This window comes from Rhinatrema bivittatum, chromosome 3 (genome assembly GCF_901001135.1).
Source record: "Rhinatrema bivittatum chromosome 3, aRhiBiv1.1, whole genome shotgun sequence".
NCBI lineage: Eukaryota > Metazoa > Chordata > Amphibia > Gymnophiona > Rhinatrematidae > Rhinatrema > Rhinatrema bivittatum.
In genome coordinates this window covers 124490229-124511654 of record NC_042617.1, presented here as the reverse complement: position 1 = coordinate 124511654, position 21426 = coordinate 124490229, and the positions used below count along the sequence as shown (strand labels likewise).

The following is a 21426-nucleotide window of genomic DNA, read 5'->3' as shown; positions in this document are numbered from 1 at the left end:
TCAAGTTCCCTATGCTCATGTCCTGGAGGAGTGGAGGCATGGATGCGGGAGCGCCGGGCCTTTTTTTAGGGCAGACTCCACTACCACAGACTGGTGAGGGAGCTGCCTCTTTTTGAACCTCAGGGCCTGCTGCACCAAATAGGTGGCATCAGCCTGTTTACTGGGGAGATAGAAACGGGGTGCTCCCACATGCAGAGGAGTTGTTCCTTAAGGATGTTGTGGATCGGAGCTACCACATAGAAACAAAGAAACATAGAAATGACGGTAGAAAAAGACCAATCGGACCATCCAGTCTGCCCAGCAAGCTCCCACACTTATTTTCCCATACTTATCTGTTTCACCGACCACCAAGTTCAGGGCCCTTGTTGCTAACTGTTTGATTCAAATTTCCTGCCACCTCCTGCCACTGATGCAGAGAGTAATGTTAGAGTTGCATCAAAGTTGAGCATAAGGCTTAATGGTTACGGGTAGTAACCACTGCAATAAGCAAGCTACCCCCACACTTATTTGTTTAGAAATAAATCTTCCTCGCCCAACATGAGTCTCATGCTCTACCGACTAAGCTAGGAGTGTCGAACTGAGGCACCTCCGGCATCTTGTGGTGCGCATCCTCCACCATAAACTGAAAGGGGACGGCCTCAACCTTAGCCTTAAAACCCACAAACAACAGATCCTCAGGCGGTGACCTTTTTCCTCACTTGTGCCATGGTGCCAAGGGTGAGATCCGTGAGGGGCGTCGACCCTGGGCTCTGAGGGGGGCTGGAGCACCAACGGCACTAATGGATCCCCCAGCATCAAGGGGATGATCGGCCGTAGCAAGCCAGAAGGGCCCGGCAGCAGCTCGGGGAACTGAGGGCAGGGTGCCCAGTCCCAGAGGCTTCATCCTCCTTGGAGGACCAGGGATCGGGATCGCTCCGGTGGAGGGCATAGTTGGCTGGTGGGGCATCAACGGCCCCTTTGGCACTGGTTGCATCAGCAGGGCACCGAGGATGTCCAGACGCTCCAGCAAGGGTGCCAACATCGATGGCGGAGGCTCAGGTACCGTATGGGGGCCAGTGGCGTCAGTATCTCAACGCCTTGCAGCGCTTTGAGCACTTCCGACTGCACCCTGCTGTCCAACTCCTCCTGGAAGTCCTGAGTGGTCAGGACTGATGGAGGGGGACGAAGCGTAGCCGGCTCATCCTCTGGTCCCAGAGATGGCACGGTGCTCAGCACCGGTATCTGTGGGGAACACCTTGGGCTACCAGGGACATCAGAGGATGAGGCCTCCGGTGGCTAGTGCCGCTTCGAAGGCGGCTCGGTGGTCGCCGATGCCACCACGCAACCGGAACCATGTCGGGATGGGGACAGATGCCGGTGCTTCCAGGATCGCTTCTGATGCTCGGCCCGGTCTTTCCCCGGTGCCAAGGAGGATGATGACCCCCGAGGTCTGAGGGAGGGGAGAGACCACCGAGGATCAATCACCCTCACCCCGATCCTTGGGGGTGGAAACCAAAGGGTCTGTGAGAGACAGGAACGGCTCCCCGCAATCCGTGGGCGAAGTGACCATCGCAGGAGTGGAGGATTTCAGGGTCCCAAAAAGTTTCTCCAAATTTGTCAAGGCGTGCACAACTCCGCTTGGGTGTCATCTGATCACACAGATGACATCCACGGACATTGTACGAGCCCTCAGGCAGAGGATACAAACCTCATGCAGTTCCATAATGGACATAGTCCACGGACACTGGGGGCACCAATGAAAACCGATCAACGCCATGAAAAAAGACTTGGCATGTAGTCGATGACCTACAGGCACCGGGAGATGAGTCGGGAAATGATCGCAAGATCGAGCAAAAAATAGAAAGGACCTACCATACCGGGAACGCACCAACTGCAAAGGGGGACCCAACGAGGATCAGAGAAAAACTCAAAGAAATTCGACAGAAAAATTGAAAAAAGTGGAGCTCCACGGACCGTGAGGCAACTGCACTGCGGAAAAGAAGAGATTGAAGGGGAACATCGCATGGTCGTGCGGATAGCAGCAGGCTGGGCATGCTCAGTCTGCTGGCCAAAGTTTCTAGAAACTTTGACAAAAGTTTTGCATGCCGGACTCCATCGAATGATGTCACCATGTGAGAACTTTCACAACAACAACAATAATGGTTCAACTGGTCAAACTTAATTGAATCTTAATTCTTTAGCCAACTATATATGTGGGCCCCTTACTCTAAGGGTCTGTATTTAGCACAGACTCTGATACGGTATAGGGTCACCTTACTTTAATTACAACTCCTTTTTTTAATCCATTTTTTGTTCATACGTTAAAATGATTGTCACTGTTTAGAACTCTCAATAGAGTACTAAATAATTTATACCCGCCTCTGGCGCAAAAATATAGGATACGAGAGAAAAATTAATACTCATCCAATCCAGTCTTGATTAGCATCCCGACACGATCGCGTTTCGGACAGAGTCCTGCCTCCGGGGATTTTCTTCAGTATCTGCATTCAAATCGTACGAGGAAACTATTCATCTTCTAGTGTTGTAACATCCTTAGCTTTCTTTTATTCTTGGCTCCCGTGTTCTTTTTTCTTGCGCGAGCTCTCCTGAGCCGCACCCGCTCTTAGCATGGTGTCCAACAGAGAGATCTTTTAAAATACCGAAACCGGAAGTTACGTCGGGAGATGAGTCTCCTTTCACGTCGGGTTGTTTGTCTCTTTTCCGTATTACACTAATCAACTTCTCTTCCAACTTGTTTCTAAACACACCTCTGAATCTTCTCACATTCTAGCCTTCTGTAATCGGGTTATATATTGTCCCATAGTCACCATATAAAGTTGAAACGATATCCTGATCAAGAACAATAGACCACCATCACGTCATTTTCTGATGATAACGTCACATCACTGAACTTCCATAACGTACCGCTCACACAGTCTCCCATCAGGTCCATGTTTGCAAATTAATCGCACATGGTCCTCAACTGCTTCTACTGCTATATCCAAAAAGACATAACTGTCTTATCTTCGGACACTTGTACTAACAACAAAGCATAGGATAATTTCACCCCTCGGGGTATGATATTAATCAGAAAAGAATTCCATCCTAACTATGGGCACCTTAAATTAAAGAATACCAGTTGATTTTTTTCATTCAATCCGGACGGGTCTATTGTATGTAAGTAATAGATCCAAAATTGTTCAAGGGTATTCAAGCGTGATTGAATGTCTCCCCCATGCGGGCCCACTTGTATTTGTTCCAGAATCAACCACTGTAAATCTGAAAAGGAGTGCTGTAGTTGAATACAATGTTGTACCATCGGGGCTGTTAATTTCCCAGTTTTTATACAGCTCCGGTGTTCAATAAGTCTTGTTCTAATTTTCCGCTTAGTTCGTCCAATGTAAAGCAGTTCACACGGGCATTGTATCACATAAATCACACGTTCAGAGTCACACCTTGTGGACCCATTCAATCGTATGACCCTGTCTGAATTCGGCACTTGCCATTGTGCGCCTGTCACAGCCTGGGCGCACATATCGCAATGACCACATGTCTGGTGGCCCCCCATTGTATGAGGCATCACTGTGGAGATGAATATGGATTTCACTATCATGTCTCTAATGTTCTGGCCCCTGAAAAATGCAAATCTGGGCCCTGTCTGGAATATGGAATGTAGGGTAAGGACCTGCCAATGGGTCCGAATGATATTGATTACTGCACCAATTTGTTTGGAATATTGAAGTGTACATGTTGTGTTCTGAGAGAAAGGACGTTGTTGATACTGTAACAACAAGGTCCTGTTGGCATATAGGGCCCTCTTATATGCCTTTTTGATGACCATTCTCGGATAGCCTCTCTGGGCAAATCTCACTGACAACTCGGATGCTTGTACTTGGAATTCTTCTGTTGCTGAACAAATTTGCTGCAGTCTCAAGAATTGCGAAATAGGTAACCCGTTCTTTAATCCTTTGGGATGAAAGCTGGAATATTTAAGATAGTTGTTCTGATCTGTCTTTTTCCTATATAGTGTTGTTTTGATGGTATTCCCATCTCATTGAATGAGGATATCCAAAAAAGCAATTGAATAGCGATCAAAATGCGCTGTAAATTGTAGGTGTCTGTTCAAGGTGTTTAACCATGTCAAAAATTGATTCAAGTTGTCTACTGATGAGACCCAAATGAGAAATATATCATCTATATAGCGCTTATACAGCTTGATATATTGGAATCAGTGAGAGGCATACAACATGTTTCCCTCAAAATCTGCCACATATAGGTTAGCAATATCAGGGGCGACTGTTGCCCCCATTGCTACCCCTTTCACTTGAAGGTAGAATGTGTCGTCAAACTTAAAGAAGTTCTTAAATAATACCAACTCTAGTAGGGCAAGTAAGAAACCCGAAGGTACGGGATGAGGACGCGGGCGGGCTTGAAAAATCTTCCGTAGCAATTCAAACGCCTCCTGTTGGGGGATGTTTGTATATAATGATGTCACATCCAGGGTGACTAACCAGTACTCTTCAGGTAAGTCAGTTACATCGTCGAGGAGTCATAACATATGCGATGTGTCTTGTAAAAACAAAGGTGCTTCTTTTACATATGGTTTCAAAAAGAAGTCGAGAAATGTTGATAGAGGTTCTTATACTGAACCTTTACCTGACACAATCGGGCATCCTGGGGGAATATTTAGATCTTTATGAATTTTAGGCAGGGTGTATAACACCGGAATAACCGGCTGTTTTACTCTCAAAGCCCGGGCTTCTCTAAATGTGATGAAGCCTTCCTGTAGACCTTTCTCGACTAAATCTTCAATGGTGTTCTGTATACCTGGTAATAATCTTGTTGACTTAATTGGCGATGTATCTCTACTAGGTAATCCTCGACATTTTGTATCACAATGGCCCCGCCTTTGTCTGCGGGTTTGACTATCACATGCGGATTGGCAGCCAGACTCTTGACAGCACAATGTTGATTATATGACCAGTCTGGTGCTGTGGTATGGCCTGTCATAGAGTCCTATTCCTCCAATAACGCCACATCTCTCAAAACCAATTGTATAAACGTGGCAATCGCAGGACCTATGGGACCGGGAGGTAGCCACGTAGATCGTGGAGTGATAATAGAATTGTCACTTCTCTCCATTTTGGAGTCTTTGAAAAACAACTTTAACTGTAACCGTCTGAAAAAGCGGTGTAAATCAATTCGTGTCTTAAATGAGTTATATCTACAGAAGTGAACATATGAAAGTCCCTTCTCTAACGCTTTCAAAGTCGCTTCTGATAATTCCAAGTTAGATATATTCACTATTCCCGGCCCATTATTCTGCTCACACCTTAAAAATTCTGTTGATTGCGATGTTGTGCGCGTGTTGTAGGGCCTTGCCAATTCGAGGATCTCGCCCCTCTGCGTCCTCTGTAAGGTCTGGGTTGATAAATTTCTTTGTTTGCACCTAAAAAAACTGGGCCAGAAGAAGTTGATGACTATGTCGAGTTTTTTCTCTCTTCTTCGCTACCACTGTGACTAGAATCATCCGAGGAGTCTTGAAATGTAACGTGTGGGCGTCTTTTAGATTCTTTCTTATTTTTCCAGAAATAGATGTTATCAGTTTTATAATCGTTTTCATCCCTCCGGAATTTTTGTATCTTGAATTGTTTAAGTTGGTTTCTAAATTGCGCAATCTCTTGTTCTAATTTCGCAGTAGAAGCCTCTACTGTCTCTATATTTACTGTTGTAGATAATTGTGTTCGTATTTCTTCTACTTCCTTATTACATTCACACACAGAAATAGCAATGCGCTCTACTATCAAGACCATTAGGTCTAGTGAGCATTTGTTCAAGATCGCTATCCATCGGGAAATGAATTCTTCATCATCCTGGAACATCAAGGGGCCTTTCTGCATCCTTAGGCCCCTGGGAATCATATGTTGTTTTATATATTCAACTATGGTGGCTTGGTGTAATTCTGCCCGAACCAATTTTTTAGAGGCTAAAGTCAAATCAGCCCATGTATTTTTAGTCTCATTCAAATCTTCTTATGTATGAACAAAAAATGGATTAAAAAAAGGAGTTGTAATTAAAATAAGGTGACCCTATACCGTTTCAGAGTCTGTGCTAAATACAGACCCTTAGAGTAAGGGGCCCACATATATAGTTGGCTAAAGAATTAAGATTCAATTAAGTTTGACCAGTTGAACCATTATTGTTGTTGTTGTGAATATACATTTAGGTAAACTGGAATATAGGGATATTTTGGGGTAAGGTTTGTGATTGATACCATGTGAGAACTACCATCCTGTTTGTCCTAGGAGAAAATACTTTATCCAATTTGTTTTAAATCTGCTACCTGTTAGTTTCATGGCATGTCCCCTAGTCCTAGCACTACTTGAATAAATAATCATTCCTTATTTAATTGTTCCACCTTACACATGATTTTAGCCCCTAAACTATCATTTTCTATTCTATTAATGCATAATTCTTGTACTACGAAGCTGTTTTCCCCACTGAAAAGTGGGGCCAGGGGGAAGGCCCTTACAAATATTTTAAACAGCCTCCTTTGTGTAAAATATTTTTAAAATGTTTAAGATCTCTTTGCACCATTTTTTTTTTTTAAGTGTACCATCAGAAGTTTACTGTTTCAGGCAAGGAGTACAGTATAAAGAAAGTGGGACTATCTCCACAAATTCCAAATGAACAGTTCTTGTGCCTCCCGTGCAGCCAGCGACTCTTCATACCGCCATGACGATTGATGTACGCCACCATCGTCACGCTGTCCGAGAACACTCGCACTGACTTGCCTCGAACGAGTCGAAAGAAAACCAGTAAGGCCTTGCGCACCGCCCTGGGTCTCTAGGTAGTTGATGGACCAGGTTGCCTCCTCTAGAGACCACCGATCCTGGCCTGATCTCCCTTGAGAAACCGACCCCCCAACCAGACAGGCTGGAATCTCTGTGGTGATAGTACCCAGTCAGGCACCTCCAGATCCATTCACTTCTCCAGATTGTGCTGAAACCATCACCACGAGAGACTGGACCCAGTATCCTCCAGTAAAGATAAAGGAAGCTGAAACTCCTCTGAAAGCTGATTCGAACAGGATAGCAGAGCCCCCTGCAGAGGACACATGTAAGCAAACTTCCAAGGAACTAACTCCAGCGTAGACGCCATAGAACCCAGAACCTGCAAGAAATCTCAAACCCTGGGCACCGAAAGGCGCAGCAGCCACAGGGCCTGACCCTGCAACTTGACTACCATCTCCATAGTCAAACACTTTCTGTAACCGGGTATCAAAGCACTCCCCCAGATATTCCAACAACTGGGTCAGTGTCAGCTGACTCTTTTCTAGGTTTGTCACCCAGCCCAACAACTGCAGACGCTGAAGTGCCCTTTGGATGGAGCAAACACACTCCTCTTCCGACTTTGTTCGAATCAACCAATCGCTCAGGTACGGGTGCACCAGGATACCTTCCTTCCTGAGTGCCGCTGCCACTACCACCACCTTTGTGAACGCGCACAGCATTGTTGCCAATCCAAAGGGAAGAGCCCAGAATTGGAAATGTTGTCCCAGAACCATAAACCTCAGGAACCGCTAGTCATCAGTCTGAATGGGTATATGAAGGTAAGTTTCTGTAAAGTCCAATGATGCCAGAAACTCAACTTTGCTATGACGGTGCACAATGTTTCCATCCGAAATCGTGGTGCCCGGAGGGAAGCATTGACCTTCTGCAAATCGAGAATGGGCCGAAAAGTCCCTTCCTACTTTGGAACCACGAAGTATACGGAATACCAATCCTGTCCCCTCTCGAGGGGGCACCAGTACAATAGTGCGCATGAGTTGCAACTTATGCAGAGTATCCTGCACAGTCTCTTGCTTGCAGCGGGAGACGCAGCGGGAGACCACAAAGGCATCTCTTACCACCTCCAGGACACACCGATCCTATGTGATTTTGGTCCACTCCTTGTAAAATAGGGACAGCTGCCCTCCAATGGCCAGAGAGGAGCGGACCAATACTCCATCATTGCCCAATTTTGCTTCCGTCGCCCCCTTGAGAACCATCGTCCTTCTGGGGTCTATGCTGGCTCCGAAAAGGTTGCTGCCTGCCTGAATTCTGCTTCTACGATGCTGTTCCAGGGCTTCTACCAACAAGAAACCTCTCTGCTTCTCGAAAACGAGGTCACGGTGGAAAGGACTTTTTAGGGCCCTTTTTGTCCTCAGGCAACATTACCCTTCGACTCTAATTGCTTCATAAGCTGCTCCAGGTCCTCCCCCAAAGAGCAGCTTTCCCTTGAAAGGGAGATTTGACAGTTGTGCCTTCGACTACACATCCGACCAATTTTCCAGCCATAAGAGTCTCCGCGCTGCCACCGCATACACCACACTTTTGGCAGAGGTCCGGAACATATTGTACAGAGCATCAGCCACATAGGCTACTCCCGCCTCCAAGCGGGCTGCCTGCTTTGATTCTGCTGCAGTACCCGACCACTGGTCATGTTCCTTCTCCAACCCAGCACAAAAAGGCTCTCTGCATCAAACATCTGCAGACCGTGGCACGAAGACTCAAAACTGAAACCTAAAACGATCTTTTGAGCAGGATTTCCAGTTTCCGATCCTGGACATCCTTTAGAGCTGCTGCTCCGGCCACCAGAATGGTTGTCTTCTAAGTAGCCGCCAACACAGATGCATCCACCTTGGGAATTCTCCAGGACTCCAAGATCTGCTCTGCCAGCTGGAATAGCTTTGCCACAGCTCTCGCCACATTAAGGCCGGCCTTGGGGGATTCAAACTCCCTATCTACCAGCTTCTTCACTGTCTTTGGCAATGGAAAGGCCATGGGGGGGGGGGTTCTCCTTAATCCTTGTAGGACTGGGTTCACCCCTTCAGTGTCCGAGTCTTCCTGGGTGACTAATTCCCAGTTCCTCTATTACCTGGGGAATCAACGGACCCAGCTCCTCCTTGCAGAACAGGCAAACCATTCTCTGATCATCGCCCTCCTGACTCCACAGGTGTCCTAGCCTTCTTGACTGCCAGGACTTCCTGGGGCTGGGTCTTTTGGACCCCAATTCCTTCCTGGCCAGATAAGCCTTATTAAGGAGCAGCACAAAATCTGAAGAAAACACTTCCAAATTTGAGAAGGAAGAGTCCTGAGCAGCAACATCTATAGCCTCCACCCATCCCTCGCTACCAGCAGGGTCCTTCTCCACTGTAAACAGGGTAGGGGGGGAATCCAGAGGCTCTGAAATGGCAGAATGAGTCTCCACATGTACTAGCAAAATGGCTACAGGTTCCCCCAGCCCCAGCTGTCTTCACATTCTTGCTGCCCGCCCCCCACCCCACGGCACAGTTGTAGCAAAAAGAGGCTGAATCGAAGTGAATGTACCTCAAACCACAGAGGTGACGGGAGCCAGCATGCCGGGACAGTTGGGCCTGCACATGTGGTCAGGCCTAAAAATAACCCCCTGCTCGATGTGATCGCTCCCGCTGCTGTCTGGTGCTGAAACAGTCAGCACCCGGCCCAGATGAAGGCAGGCAATTCGGCCTGCTCCCTCCTACCTGTCTCCCGGCAGGAAACAAAAACCCGCTCCTCAGCCCTGCTCACAAACGCTGCCACTGCCTCTCTCCTACTTTTTTTTTTTTTAAAGAAACAGGACCAAAAAGAAAAGGAGAAAGAACTACTTTCTTGCTTTTGAAGGCCATATGCTGAGGAGCCAGGCACATTGAGAAAGTGAAGGGAACCCAAAGGGGGAGAGGAAACCAGGCCCTCTAGCTATCTACCTCCTCCAGCCAAGAAGGGCCAAGTCTGAACAGGGGTCACCAACCCACCCACCAGAGAGATGGCCCTTGAAGGAACCTAACACCTTGGGGAGCCAAATCCTCTTCTTAGTCTATATTTTATTTTTCACAATGTCAGACTGCAGGTTTGCACCTCTACCATCTGTTGGAGATAGATAAATACTGAGGAACTGCAGGTGGCATGCTCAGTTATGTAGCAATGCCTCAAAGTTTTGTTCTCTGCCACCATCTGTTGGTAGGGCTGCATAAACCCACTTGTTTGGACTGATCCAGGATAAGAACAGGAAGAGTGAATTTATTGAGTCAGCCCTAGGTCTTCCAAATTATTTAGAAAGTCTTTATCAAACCTAGCTTTAGGACAATCCACATGAATATTAAAATCACCCAATACCACTAAGTTCGAATAAGTAACAGACATCTAAAATCACAACAAAAACTTTTAATTTTGAAGATCTGATACTGGAGGTCAATAAATAAGGCAGGTAAATCAAGCTCAAACCACTTAAGGGCAGTGAGACAGAACAATGCAACCCTCCACCTCACTTCCTTCCATCTCTACATTTAAAACTGTAGGTATATCCAGGTGGGAAAGTCTGCATTAAACAAGTAGTTTCACTATCTTGCACTTAGGTCGCTCTAATATGCAAAACATGAAACATTTTCAACAAGATCATCTATAACCAAAATAGACATAAAGGTAAATTTTAATTCCCACACGTGCATATGGATGTACCAATTTTACAATATGCAGGCGTCGACACTCGAATATTATAAAATCAACTACTCATTCACACAAAGGAGAGAGATTTTATTACATGCATGCAGCGACGTGATAGGGTCTTTTCCCAGTTCCCTCCCAGACCGCTCCAATAAAGGAGCCCAGAGGGGGAGAGGACTGGGAGGGAACTTCCTAAACCCCCTACCTATCATGTTTGCCTTTTCCCCTATCCTCCCCAACCCCTAAAATCCCTCTACCTAGGGTTTTGTTTTTTTTTTTTATTGTGATACTTACCTACTCTCCGGAGCAGTAGTAGGTTGTGTGGGCTGTCTGGCTGTTGGCGTATGCTGTCCCGGTCCACCCGTGGCCTGCCCAGACCCACCCCTTTTTTCAATGCCGGCTCTTCTGTGCGTATCTCCTGGGGTTTTTTGTTTTTTGTTTACACGCGCCAGCATTTTAAAATTTGCCCATTTGCCATGACAGCATACATTTAAAATCCCTAAACATAGTAAGTTGATACCCCATTTAAAAGAAGACATGGGGACTGCGATTCTAAACATAGAAACTACCAGAAAACAATACGGCCAGACTGGCACAGTCACAGTTTACCTTCTTCTTCCCCAACTAGTGGGATTAATATACCCAGTGATTCCAAAACATGGAAAGGAAAAAAACGCCAAACAGCCCCATCTACAAGCCAATCTTCTTAAAGGGGCCCAGAAAGCACCCAATAACACAAAAAAAAAAAACGAGGTAGGGCCAAACCCTGCTGTAAAACAAGCATGGCACAGCACAGCATGGCACAAAATCACAGGCTATTCATGAGCACAGTAAAGTGCATAAAATTTTAAGAACATAAGAAGTTGCCATACTGGGTCAGACCAAAGGTCCATTAAGCCCAGCATCCTGTTTCCAACAGTGGCCAATCCAGGTTACAAGTACCTAAACATTAAGTAGATCCCATGCTACTAATGCCAGTAAGAGCAGTAGCTATTCCTAAGTCAACTTGATTAATAACAATTAATGGACTTCTCCTCCAAGAACTTATCCAAACCTTTTTTAAACCCAGCTACACTAACTACCCTAACCACATCCTCTGGCAATGAATTCCAGAGCTTAATTGCATATTGAGTAAAAAAGAATTTTCTCCCATTTGTTTTAAATGTGCTATTTGCTAACTTCATGGAGTGCCCCAGGCCTCCTATTATCAGAAAGAGAAAATAACTGATTCACATTTACCCACAGTAGACCTCTCATGATTTTATAGGCCTCTATCACCCTAAGACCCCTGCAGCTTCTCAAAATGCAACGGCTAGATTTTTAACAGATAGAGGGAAATATGATTATATATCACCCCAACTTTGATTGACCTGCATTGGTTACCAATAAATATGGGATAGACTATAAAGTTCTTTGTTTAGTAAATAAATCTATTTACAGTGATAAAATAGAATGGCTCAATGCCTCAATACATATTCACACGCCCCAGCGGAACCTAAGGTCAGCAAATAACTGGTTGCTAACTATACCTTCTATTCAAACAGCACATCTAAGAAAGTCAGGGTTAGAGCCATATCTATTGCAGGGCCCAAATTATGGAATTTAATGCCAGTTGAGTAAAGACTGCAGGAAGAAATATTGAAAAAAGATTTAAAAACCTGGCTTTTTAAACAAGCATATGCGGATGTAAAATAAATCTATGACAGAACTGAATGCTGGATTAACATCAAGATTAAATGAGGCCTCATGAATTTGTTTACTGATTCTATAGCTGTGTTTACTTTAAGTCCTTGTTTTGTAATAGTTCACTTTTATCAAGCATTTTACTTGAATTGTTTTTCTTTCATCCGGTTTTATTATAATCTTTTAATCTACTTGTATTTATTTATACTGTAAACAGTTATGATTGTGTACAGAATATCCAAGCTGAACAACCCTAACCTCTTTAGCTATTCCATCCCCTTTATCATTTTAGTCGCCCTTCTCTGTACTTTCTCCAGTGCAACTATATCTTTTTTGAGATGTGGTGGCCAGAACTGTACACAGTGTTCAAGGTGTGGTTTCACATGGAGCGATACAGAACCATTATGACATTCTCCTTTTTATTCACCATTCCTGTCTAATAATTCTCAACATTCTGTTTGCTTTTTTTTTTTTTTTTGACTGCAGCAGCACACTGAGCAGACTATTTCAAAGTTTCATTCCACTGACGCCTAGATTTTTTTCCTGGGTGGTAATTCCTAATATGGAACCTAACCAAGTAAGTACAGCATGGGTTGTTTTTCCCTATATGCATCACCTTGCACTTATCCACATTAAATTTAATCTGCCATTTGAATGCCCAATCTTCCAGTCTTTCAAGGTCCTCCCGCAATTTATCACAATCACAGCTTGTGATTTAACTACTCAGAATAATTTTGTATCATCTGCAAATTTGATTACCTCACTTGTCGTATTCCTCCAGATCACTTATAAATATACTGAAAAGCACTGGTCCAAATAGAGATCCCTCAGGCACTCCACTGTTTACTGTTTTCCATTCAGAAAATTGACCATTTAATTCTACTCTGTTTCCTGTCTTTTAACCAGTTTGTAATCCACGAAAGGACATCACCTCCTATCCCATGACTTTTTAGTTTTCTTAAAAGCCTCTCATGGGGGACTTTGTCAAAAGTCTTCTGAAAATCCGAATACACTACATCTACCAGTTCACTTCTATCCACATTTATTAACCCCTTCAAAAAAATGAAGCAGATTTGTAGGGCAAGACTTCCCATGGGTAAATCCGTGCTGTGTTCCATTAAATCATATCTTTCTATATGCTTTGTGATTTTGATTTTTAGAATAGTTTCCACTATTTTTCAAACCTATGAAGTCAGGCTCACAGGTTTATAGTTTCCCAGATCATCCCTGGAGCCCTTTTTAAAAATTGGGGTTACACTGACCACCCTTCCAGTCTTCAGGTACAATGAATGATTTTAATGATAGGTTACAAATTTTAAATAATAGATCTGAAATTTAATTTTTTACTTCCTTCAGAACCCTGGTGTGCAGGTCATCCAGTCCAGCTGATATGCAACTCTTTAGTTTGTCAATCTGGCCTACTACATCTTCCAGGTTTATAGTGATTTGGTTCAGTTCATCTGACTTATCACCCTTAAAAACCATCTCCGAAACCAGTATCTCCCCAACCTCCTCATTAGTAAACAGAGAAGTAAAGAATTCATTTAGTCTTTCTGCAATGGTCTTATCTTCCCTAAGAGCCCCTCTAACCCTCAGTCATCTAACGGTCCAGCTGACTTCCTCGCAGGTTTCCTGCTTCAGATATATTTTAAAATATTTTTATTACCAGTTTTTGCCTCTATGGCCAACTTCATTTCAAATTCTCTCTTAGCCAGTCTTATCAATGTTTTACACTTAACCTGATAATGCTTATGCTTTTTTGTATTTTCTTCAGATGACTCGGATAAATGACAGAGAAATATAGATCAAACAAAATCGTGTGCTGAAGACCAAAGTTACAGCCAAAACCAGGCCCCTCAAATAAGTGGAAATCCCAATCAGCTCTCATGCAGACTACAAAGGAACTTTTAACTTGAAATACCCTCCGTTGCACATGAAGGAGCGCACAAAGGGTCATGCCCTTTTAGCTCGCTCCTTTGGCATCACACCTCTGATACTCAGAGTCTCTTCAGGTCCCTGCTAGCAAGGTCATCAAGTGGGTGTCAAGATGATGACAAGATTAAAAAATGTTAGAATATATGATTTTAGATCAAGCAAAGGATTAATTAGTATGCTAAACAATGTTGCCTTGAGCCTATGTAATGGTAATGCAGAGTAACTCACCTGGGAAATCTCCTTTCCGGCTGCTTTGACCAAACTCCTGTAGCTGAGCTTGTTGGTTTATCTGTTCTTTCTGCAAGTTCTCATACCAATGAGTAACCTCAGCCCGTAAATCAGCTACCTGATCACTAGGATACATTTCAATCGTCATCTAAAAACACAGAAAACAAGTTTTTAATCATACACAAACTGCTAAATAATCCATGTATAAAAACATTTTAAAATTAAAGTTAGTCATTACCTTGTCAGGTAGCCCAGCTGGTTGGCACACAATTCTTAGTGGTAAGGACTGTTTGTCACTAAGTGCCTTTAGGTGACTGCTAATACCTGTGCCTTCAATTTGCCACTGTCTAAGATGATATGCAAACCTTAAAAATCAAGTGCATATTTCTGATCAAACACAGGCTGGTAATGAAACAATGATATATAAATATGTAATTATTTGAAAAAGATTTTATTTGCACAGATTAAACTAAGAAAATAATCATCTTTTAGGGGGTAATCAACTACATTCTGAGAAAAATCTTTAGTGACATATCAATAGGGAATGCCCTATTAAAAGGTGAGATCATCATATCAGAACCCTAAATAATGCAAACAGTGGGAGTCAGTTACATAACTGTAAATCCATAGTTACTCTTAGAAAGGGGCATTTACATAACACTATCAGAGAAAAGAAAATTATTCCTTACCTGCTAATTTTCGTTCCTGTAGTACCATGGATCAGTCCAGACAGTGGGTTATATCCCCCGACCAGCAGATGGAGTCAGAACAGAGTTTGAGAGCGTCAGCATATAGAGTAGTGCACCCTCTGCTGGAGCTCAGTATTACGCATAGCAAAGCCCAAAAGCAAAACACAACATTTTGGATCCAGAACCGTTCCCAAAAAGGAACAGAGAAAGATATAAGTAAACAAACGGTCAACGGGACCAGCAACAGTCAACTTGTGAGGAGCTGTGAACAGTAACAATAATCAGAGACAAACAGAATGAAAGATACCTGGAAGAATCCGAGCAGGACCTAATGAAACCCCTAGTGGTGGGCGTCTGGACTGATCCATGGTACTACAGGAACGAAAATTAGCAGGTAAGGAATAATTTTCTTTTCCCTGTACGTACCTGGATCAGTCCAGACAGTGGGATGTACCCAAGCTTCCCTAAACTGGGTGGGGTCCTGAGAGACCTGCTCGGAGAACTTGATCGCCAAAAGAACCCGTGCATTGAGGCGCCAGGTGTAGTCTGTAATGTCTGGAAAAAGTGTGCAACGACTTCCATGTCGCCGCACGGCAGATTTCCTGGGAGGAAACGGAGCGAGATTCCGCCCAGGACGCCGCTTGGGATCGCGTGGAATGAGCCGAGACGCTGCGAGGTGGCACCCGCCCCGCCGTAATGTAAGCTGATGAGATGGCGTCCTTTATCCAGCGAGCAATAGTCGTCTTGGATGCCTGAGAACCTCTCCTCGGTCCTGACCAGAGGACAAACAAATGATCGGATACCCGGAAGTCATTGGTAACCTCCAGGTAACGGAGCAGTACACGCTTGACGTCCAGGAGCCGGAGAGACCGGGGTTCCTCTGGAGCAAACGCTGGAATCTCCACCGTTTGATTGACGTGGAAGGCCGAGACCACCTTTGGTAGGAAGGATGGCACCGTACGAAGGGAAACCCCGGAGTCGGAGAAACGCAGATAAGGATCCCGGCAGGACAAGGCTTGAAGTTCTGAGATCCGGCGAGCAGAAGAGATGGCTACCAGGAAAACCGTCTTGAGGGTCAGGTCCTTGAGGGAGGACCCCCTCAGGGGTTCAAAAGGAGGACCAGACAGCATTCGCAGCACCAAGTTGAGGCTCCAAGAAGGGAAAGGATCCCGGACCGGTGGCCGTAGGTGTTTGGCACCCTTCAGAAAACGTGCGATATCCGGCTGAAGGGGTAGAGAGCAGTCCTTCTGTACCAAGACATTCAAGGCCGCTACCTGAACCCGGAGCGAATTATAGGCGAGACCCTTATCCAGACCATCCTGTAGGAAATGAAGGATCAGCGGGACAGTCGCCTCAATGGTTTGGACTCCGCGGTCGGAGCACCATGCTTCGAAGACCTTCCAAACTCGAACGTAAGCGACGGAGGTCGAAGGCTTGCGGGAACGAAGCATCGTTGAGATCACTGTCTCCGGGTAGCCTCTGTGGCAGAGACGGCGCCGTTCAAAAGCCAGGCCACAAGACAGAAGAGTTCTGCCTGCTCGAAAAATACCGGACCCTGGCGCAGAAGATGAGGAAGATGGGACAGGCGAAGTGGACCGTCCATCGTCATCTGAAGTAGATCTGCGAACCATGGCCGACGGGGCCATTCCGGGGCGACGAGAATTACAGTCCCTCGATGTTCCAACCTGCGGAGAACCTTGCCGACCAGAGGCCAAGGAGGAAACACATAGAGCAGTTGATCCGACGGCCACGGAAGGGCGAGGGCATCCACCCCCTCCGTGCCGCGCTCTCTTCTGCGGCTGAAAAGCGTGGAGCCTTGGCGTTGAGAAAGGTCGCCATTAGATCGAGGCGTGGAGTCCCCCAACGACGGATGATGAGATGCATTGCCTCGTCGGAGAGAGCCCACTCGCCGGGGTCTAGCTGTTGACGACTCAGGAAGTCTGCCTGAATGTTGTCCACCCCGGCGATGTGAGAGACCGCTATCCGGACGAGATTGCTCTTCGCCCACTCCATCAGGGGAGTAGACTCGAGGGAGACATGCTTGCTTCTTGTCCCCCCTTGGAAATTGATGTAGGCCACGGTGGTGGCGTTGTCCGAGAGGATCCTCACCTCTCTGTGTCGCACCAGGGGAAGAAAACGCTGGAGAGCGAAACGCACGGCTCTCGTTTCTAGGCGATTGATCGGCCACCTTGCCTCCTCTGGCGTCCAAGTCCCTTGAGTGGCGCTTCTTTCGCAGACGGCGCCCAATCCCGCGAGGCTGGCATCGGTGGTCATCACCACCCAATTGGGAACCTCGAGTGAGACTCCCGAGCCAGATGCGAGGGGACAAGCCACCAATCCAGGCTTTTCCTGGCTAATGGTGGAAGCGGCAGGATCACCTGATACTCCTGGGAGACTGGTTTCCAGCGGGATAGTAGGGACGCCTGCAGTGGACGCAGGTGTGCAAACGCCCAGGGTACCATGTCAATGGTGGAGGCCATTACTCCCAGGAGCTGCAGATAATTCCAGGCGGTTGGTTCTTCCAGAGCCGAAAACCGAGACACGTGCTCTCTCAGGGCTTGCGCCTTGTCCTGGCGCAGGAACACCATACCCCGCCGGGTATCGAAGCTCGCTCCTAAGAAATCCAGGTGTTGTGAGGGCACAAGGGAACTCTTTGGAAGGTTCACCACCCAGCCCAGAGAGCATAGGAATTGTACTACTCTGGCCACTGAGGTCTGACCATGTGAGAAGGACTTCGCTCGAATCAGCCAGTCATCTAGGTACGGATGTACTAGGATACCCTCCTTGCGGAGGGCCGCCGCCACCACTACCATGATCTTTGTGAAGGTCCGAGGTGCGGTCGCCAAACCGAAGGGAAGCGCCTTGAACTGAAAGTGTTGACCTAGAATCTTGAAGCGAAGATACCGCCGGTGAGCCGGCAGGATGGGAATGTGCAAGTACGCTTCCGAGAGGTCCAGTGAAGCGAGGAATTCTCCCTTGTGCACTGCGGCAATCACTGATCGAAGAGTCTCCATGCGGAACCGGGTGACCCTGAGGGCCTTGTTTACCTCCTTCAAGTCCAGGATGGGGCGAAAGGAACCGTCCTTTTTGGGAACGATGAAGTAAATGGAATAGTGGCACAAGCCCACCTCGAAGGGGACGGGAACGATGGCCCCTATTTCCTGCAGCCGGTCTAGAGTTTGTTGAACCGCTATCCTCTTGAGATCCAAACCGAGGGGGAGAAGAGGAACCGGTCCCTCGGGGGGGCAGACAAATTCCAAGGCGTAAACGTCTCTTATGGTGTCCAGCACCCACTGGTCCGTGGAGATAACTGCCCACTCCTCGTAGAAGTCCATGAGGCGGCCTCCGATCCGGGGAGGTGAGAAGTGGGCTCCTTTGGCATCATTGGGATGACTTTGTGGGCGGAATTCCCTGCACTGGACCCTCTCTCGCGGGCCTCCGCCCATGAAAGGAACGAGACCAAGGCTGGGATCTTGTCTGCTGCGTCCGGGAAGCGGACTGTCGGTAAGACCTGTAACGTCGCTGTGCCCTGGCCCTGGTTCTACCGGAAGAAAATGATCTGAAGGAACGCTGTCTATCCTCCGGCAGCCGATGCACCGAATTTTCCCCCAGTGACTTGATGATCTGATCGAGGTCCTCTCCAAATAAGAACTTCCCCCGAAAGGGGAGGAAGCCAAGGCTCGACTTGGAGGAAGCATCCGCTGCCCAGTTGCGAAGCCACAAGAGCCGTCGGGCTGCTACAACCGAAACCATGGACCGCGCCATTACGCGAAAGAGATCATACAGGGCGACCGCCCCGTATGCTATGGCAGATTCCAGCCGGTCCGCCTGGACGGCCTCTTCGGGGGGCAATTCCTGAGAGGTGAGAAGCTGCTGTACCCAGAGTAAGCTGGCCCTTTGCGCGAGCGAACTGCACATCACGGCCCGCATACCTAGGGCGGAGACTTCGAAGACCCTCTTGAGAAAGGTCTCTAGTTTACGGTCCTGCGTATCCCGCGGGGCCGTTCCCCCCGTGACCGGGATGGTTGTTCTCTTGGTCACTGCCGACACCGCTGAATCCACCTTGGGCACCTTGATAAGAGCCAAAAAATCCTCAGGGAGCGGGTATAGCTTTTCCATGGCGCGTGTGACTTTCAAGGACGCCTCGGGAGTGTCCCACTCCCTGGTGAGAAGCTGTAGGAAGGACTCATGGATAGGGAAAGCCCTTACCCTTGGACGGAGGGCAGCAAGTACTGGATCCCCTTTGCGAGACGAGGTGGCGACGGCAGGAGCCACAGGGATCGGCGGATCTGGAGGTAGGTCGAGGTCCAGCTCCTGAATAATATGGTGGATGAGTTCATCCAGCTCTTCTTTTTGAAAAATCCATAGGGCTCGAGGGTCGTCCCCCTCCGTATGTCCATCCGGATGCGCCTCCGGGGGTTCCGGGGAGACGTCTCTCACCGGCGAAGCCGCCCCCGTGGTACGCCGGGGTGGCACGGTAGAGGGACCCGGCAGGGATCCAGGCGTAACGGACGAGGCAGTGAGACCAACGGCAAGTTTAGGAACCTTGGGGGGAGGGGCCCCCAGGGGATTAGACGCCTGTGCTCCCATACCCTGCAAATAGGCCATGTGCATTGCCAGAATAAAGTCAGGTGAGAAAAACGGAGAGCTGATTGGAATCCCGGGGGGGGGGGGGGGGGGGGGACCATCCTGGGAGCCCCGGTCGGGCAAACCTCCCGCCGGGGGCAAAGCCTGTTGAGAGCCAGTGCAACCAATCCTGTCTGCATCTGGGAGCGAGTCCGTCTCACGCTGACCCCCTAAAATGGCCGCCGTTCCCGCCAAAGGCGGCGGCGTGCCACCCGGGCTGAGGAGGAGGCAGGTCCGAAATCGCACCGGAGGACTGCAGGGTGCCTTCCCCGTCGGGGAAGCACCGCTCACAAAGCCCCTCCCTCAGAAATTGATTCCCCGGCTCGCCACAGGCCTCACACCTCGAGGACCGCGGCATGTCAGCACCGGGAAAAAGAAAAGCCTGGGGGTGGGGGGGGGCCAAAGACAAGCTAGTGCCACGGGGGGGCCTGGAAATGGCCCTAACAACCCGCCGAAGGGGTCCAGTAACTGCGGGGGAAACCCCCGTTACAGTTGAGCACACACCCACGGGCGGAGCTTGCGAACTGCGGGACCCCCAACGACGCGTGGAGCGGCCGGAACCACCGGCATCCATGGGGTACCACCAAAAAGAAGCAAACCTGTGGAGAAAGAAACTCAAAAAACTTCCACTTACCCCAACGGAAGAGGAAAGGAGCACAGAATAGAGAAGGCAGAGCCACAGACACACGCTTCCTCAAAAATTGAAAACTTTTTTTTTTTTTTTTTTTTTTTTTTTAAACTTTAAGGATCCAAAATGAAGAGAAACATAAGACAGGGAAATACTGTGGAGAAAAAGAAAGAAATAACTAAAAATGAAGGAACCCTGTCAATCTGGGGGAGCTAGTGGATCCCCCCACTCGCATCTGCTGGAGTCAGAATACTGAGCTCCAGCAGAGGGTGCACTACTCTATATGCTGACGCTCTCAAACTCTGTTCTGACTCCATCTGCTGGTCGGGGGATATAACCCACTGTCTGGACTGATCCAGGTACGTACAGGGAAGGATGGTTATGAAATAACATTTTAGAATGATATTACATCAGAATGCAAACACTTATTTATGGAAGTAGTCTTATATTTTTTTAAATACTGGGAGCAATCAAAAAGATTCTTTGCTGGCCATGATGTCTCCAGCAATATAGTTGAGTGCATGTGAAAAATAAGCAAGGTCTCAAAAGATTGTGCAGAAGTACATGATTGAAGTATTTTCTGGTTATTCCAATAAAAGTTAACCCAAACTGCAAAGAATCCAGTTTCCTCCAGCATCAACAAAGTTTACTAGAATTCTGGACTTTTGTTAGAACAAATTAATTAAAATCTCTCTCTCACTGAACTGATCTTTAGTTCTGGAAAGTGCTAGAAGTTTCTGAAAGCTCTTTCTACTTATAATTTCATTTAAATACCATTCCAAGTAATGATGCCGATTTGATATTGTATTTTTTGGGCAGGTGGAGGGGGTGTTCAGTTTACATTAATGTTTCAAAGTGATTACATGCCCATTACAGCAATCCATGGTGTTGATTTCTGCATCATTAGGATGAATATATGGAAAAAACAGGGCAGTTCTGTGAATTCCATTATTTGCATATTTTTACAGGTTCTGTTGATCTGTACTTTAGACTGGAGAGAGTCTAAGGATGCACAGTCAAAATTATTAAACACCACTAATGGGCATACTATGTTGTTCACATCGAACCATGCTGAATTTGCAGATTATAAGAAAATAAATGGCTGCTAGGAAAATGGCTGTTGGGAAAATGGAAAGATCTTATGTAGTTGGAACAG

General features: G+C 46.9%; 1 protein-coding gene across 1 annotated transcript in view; it reads right to left on the bottom strand.

Annotated features, from left to right (window-relative positions):
• USP34 (ubiquitin specific peptidase 34) overlaps positions 1–21426 on the bottom strand; it is a 1009100-nt gene that overhangs the window by 534235 nt on the left and 453439 nt on the right. Inside the window, exons 25-26 of the mRNA XM_029593702.1 lie at positions 14566–14692; positions 14328–14475 (exon numbers count right to left, since the gene is read on the bottom strand). Of these exons, the coding sequence (XP_029449562.1) occupies positions 14328–14475; positions 14566–14692 (275 nt within the window). The remainder of the gene's footprint in view (positions 1–14327; positions 14476–14565; positions 14693–21426) is intronic.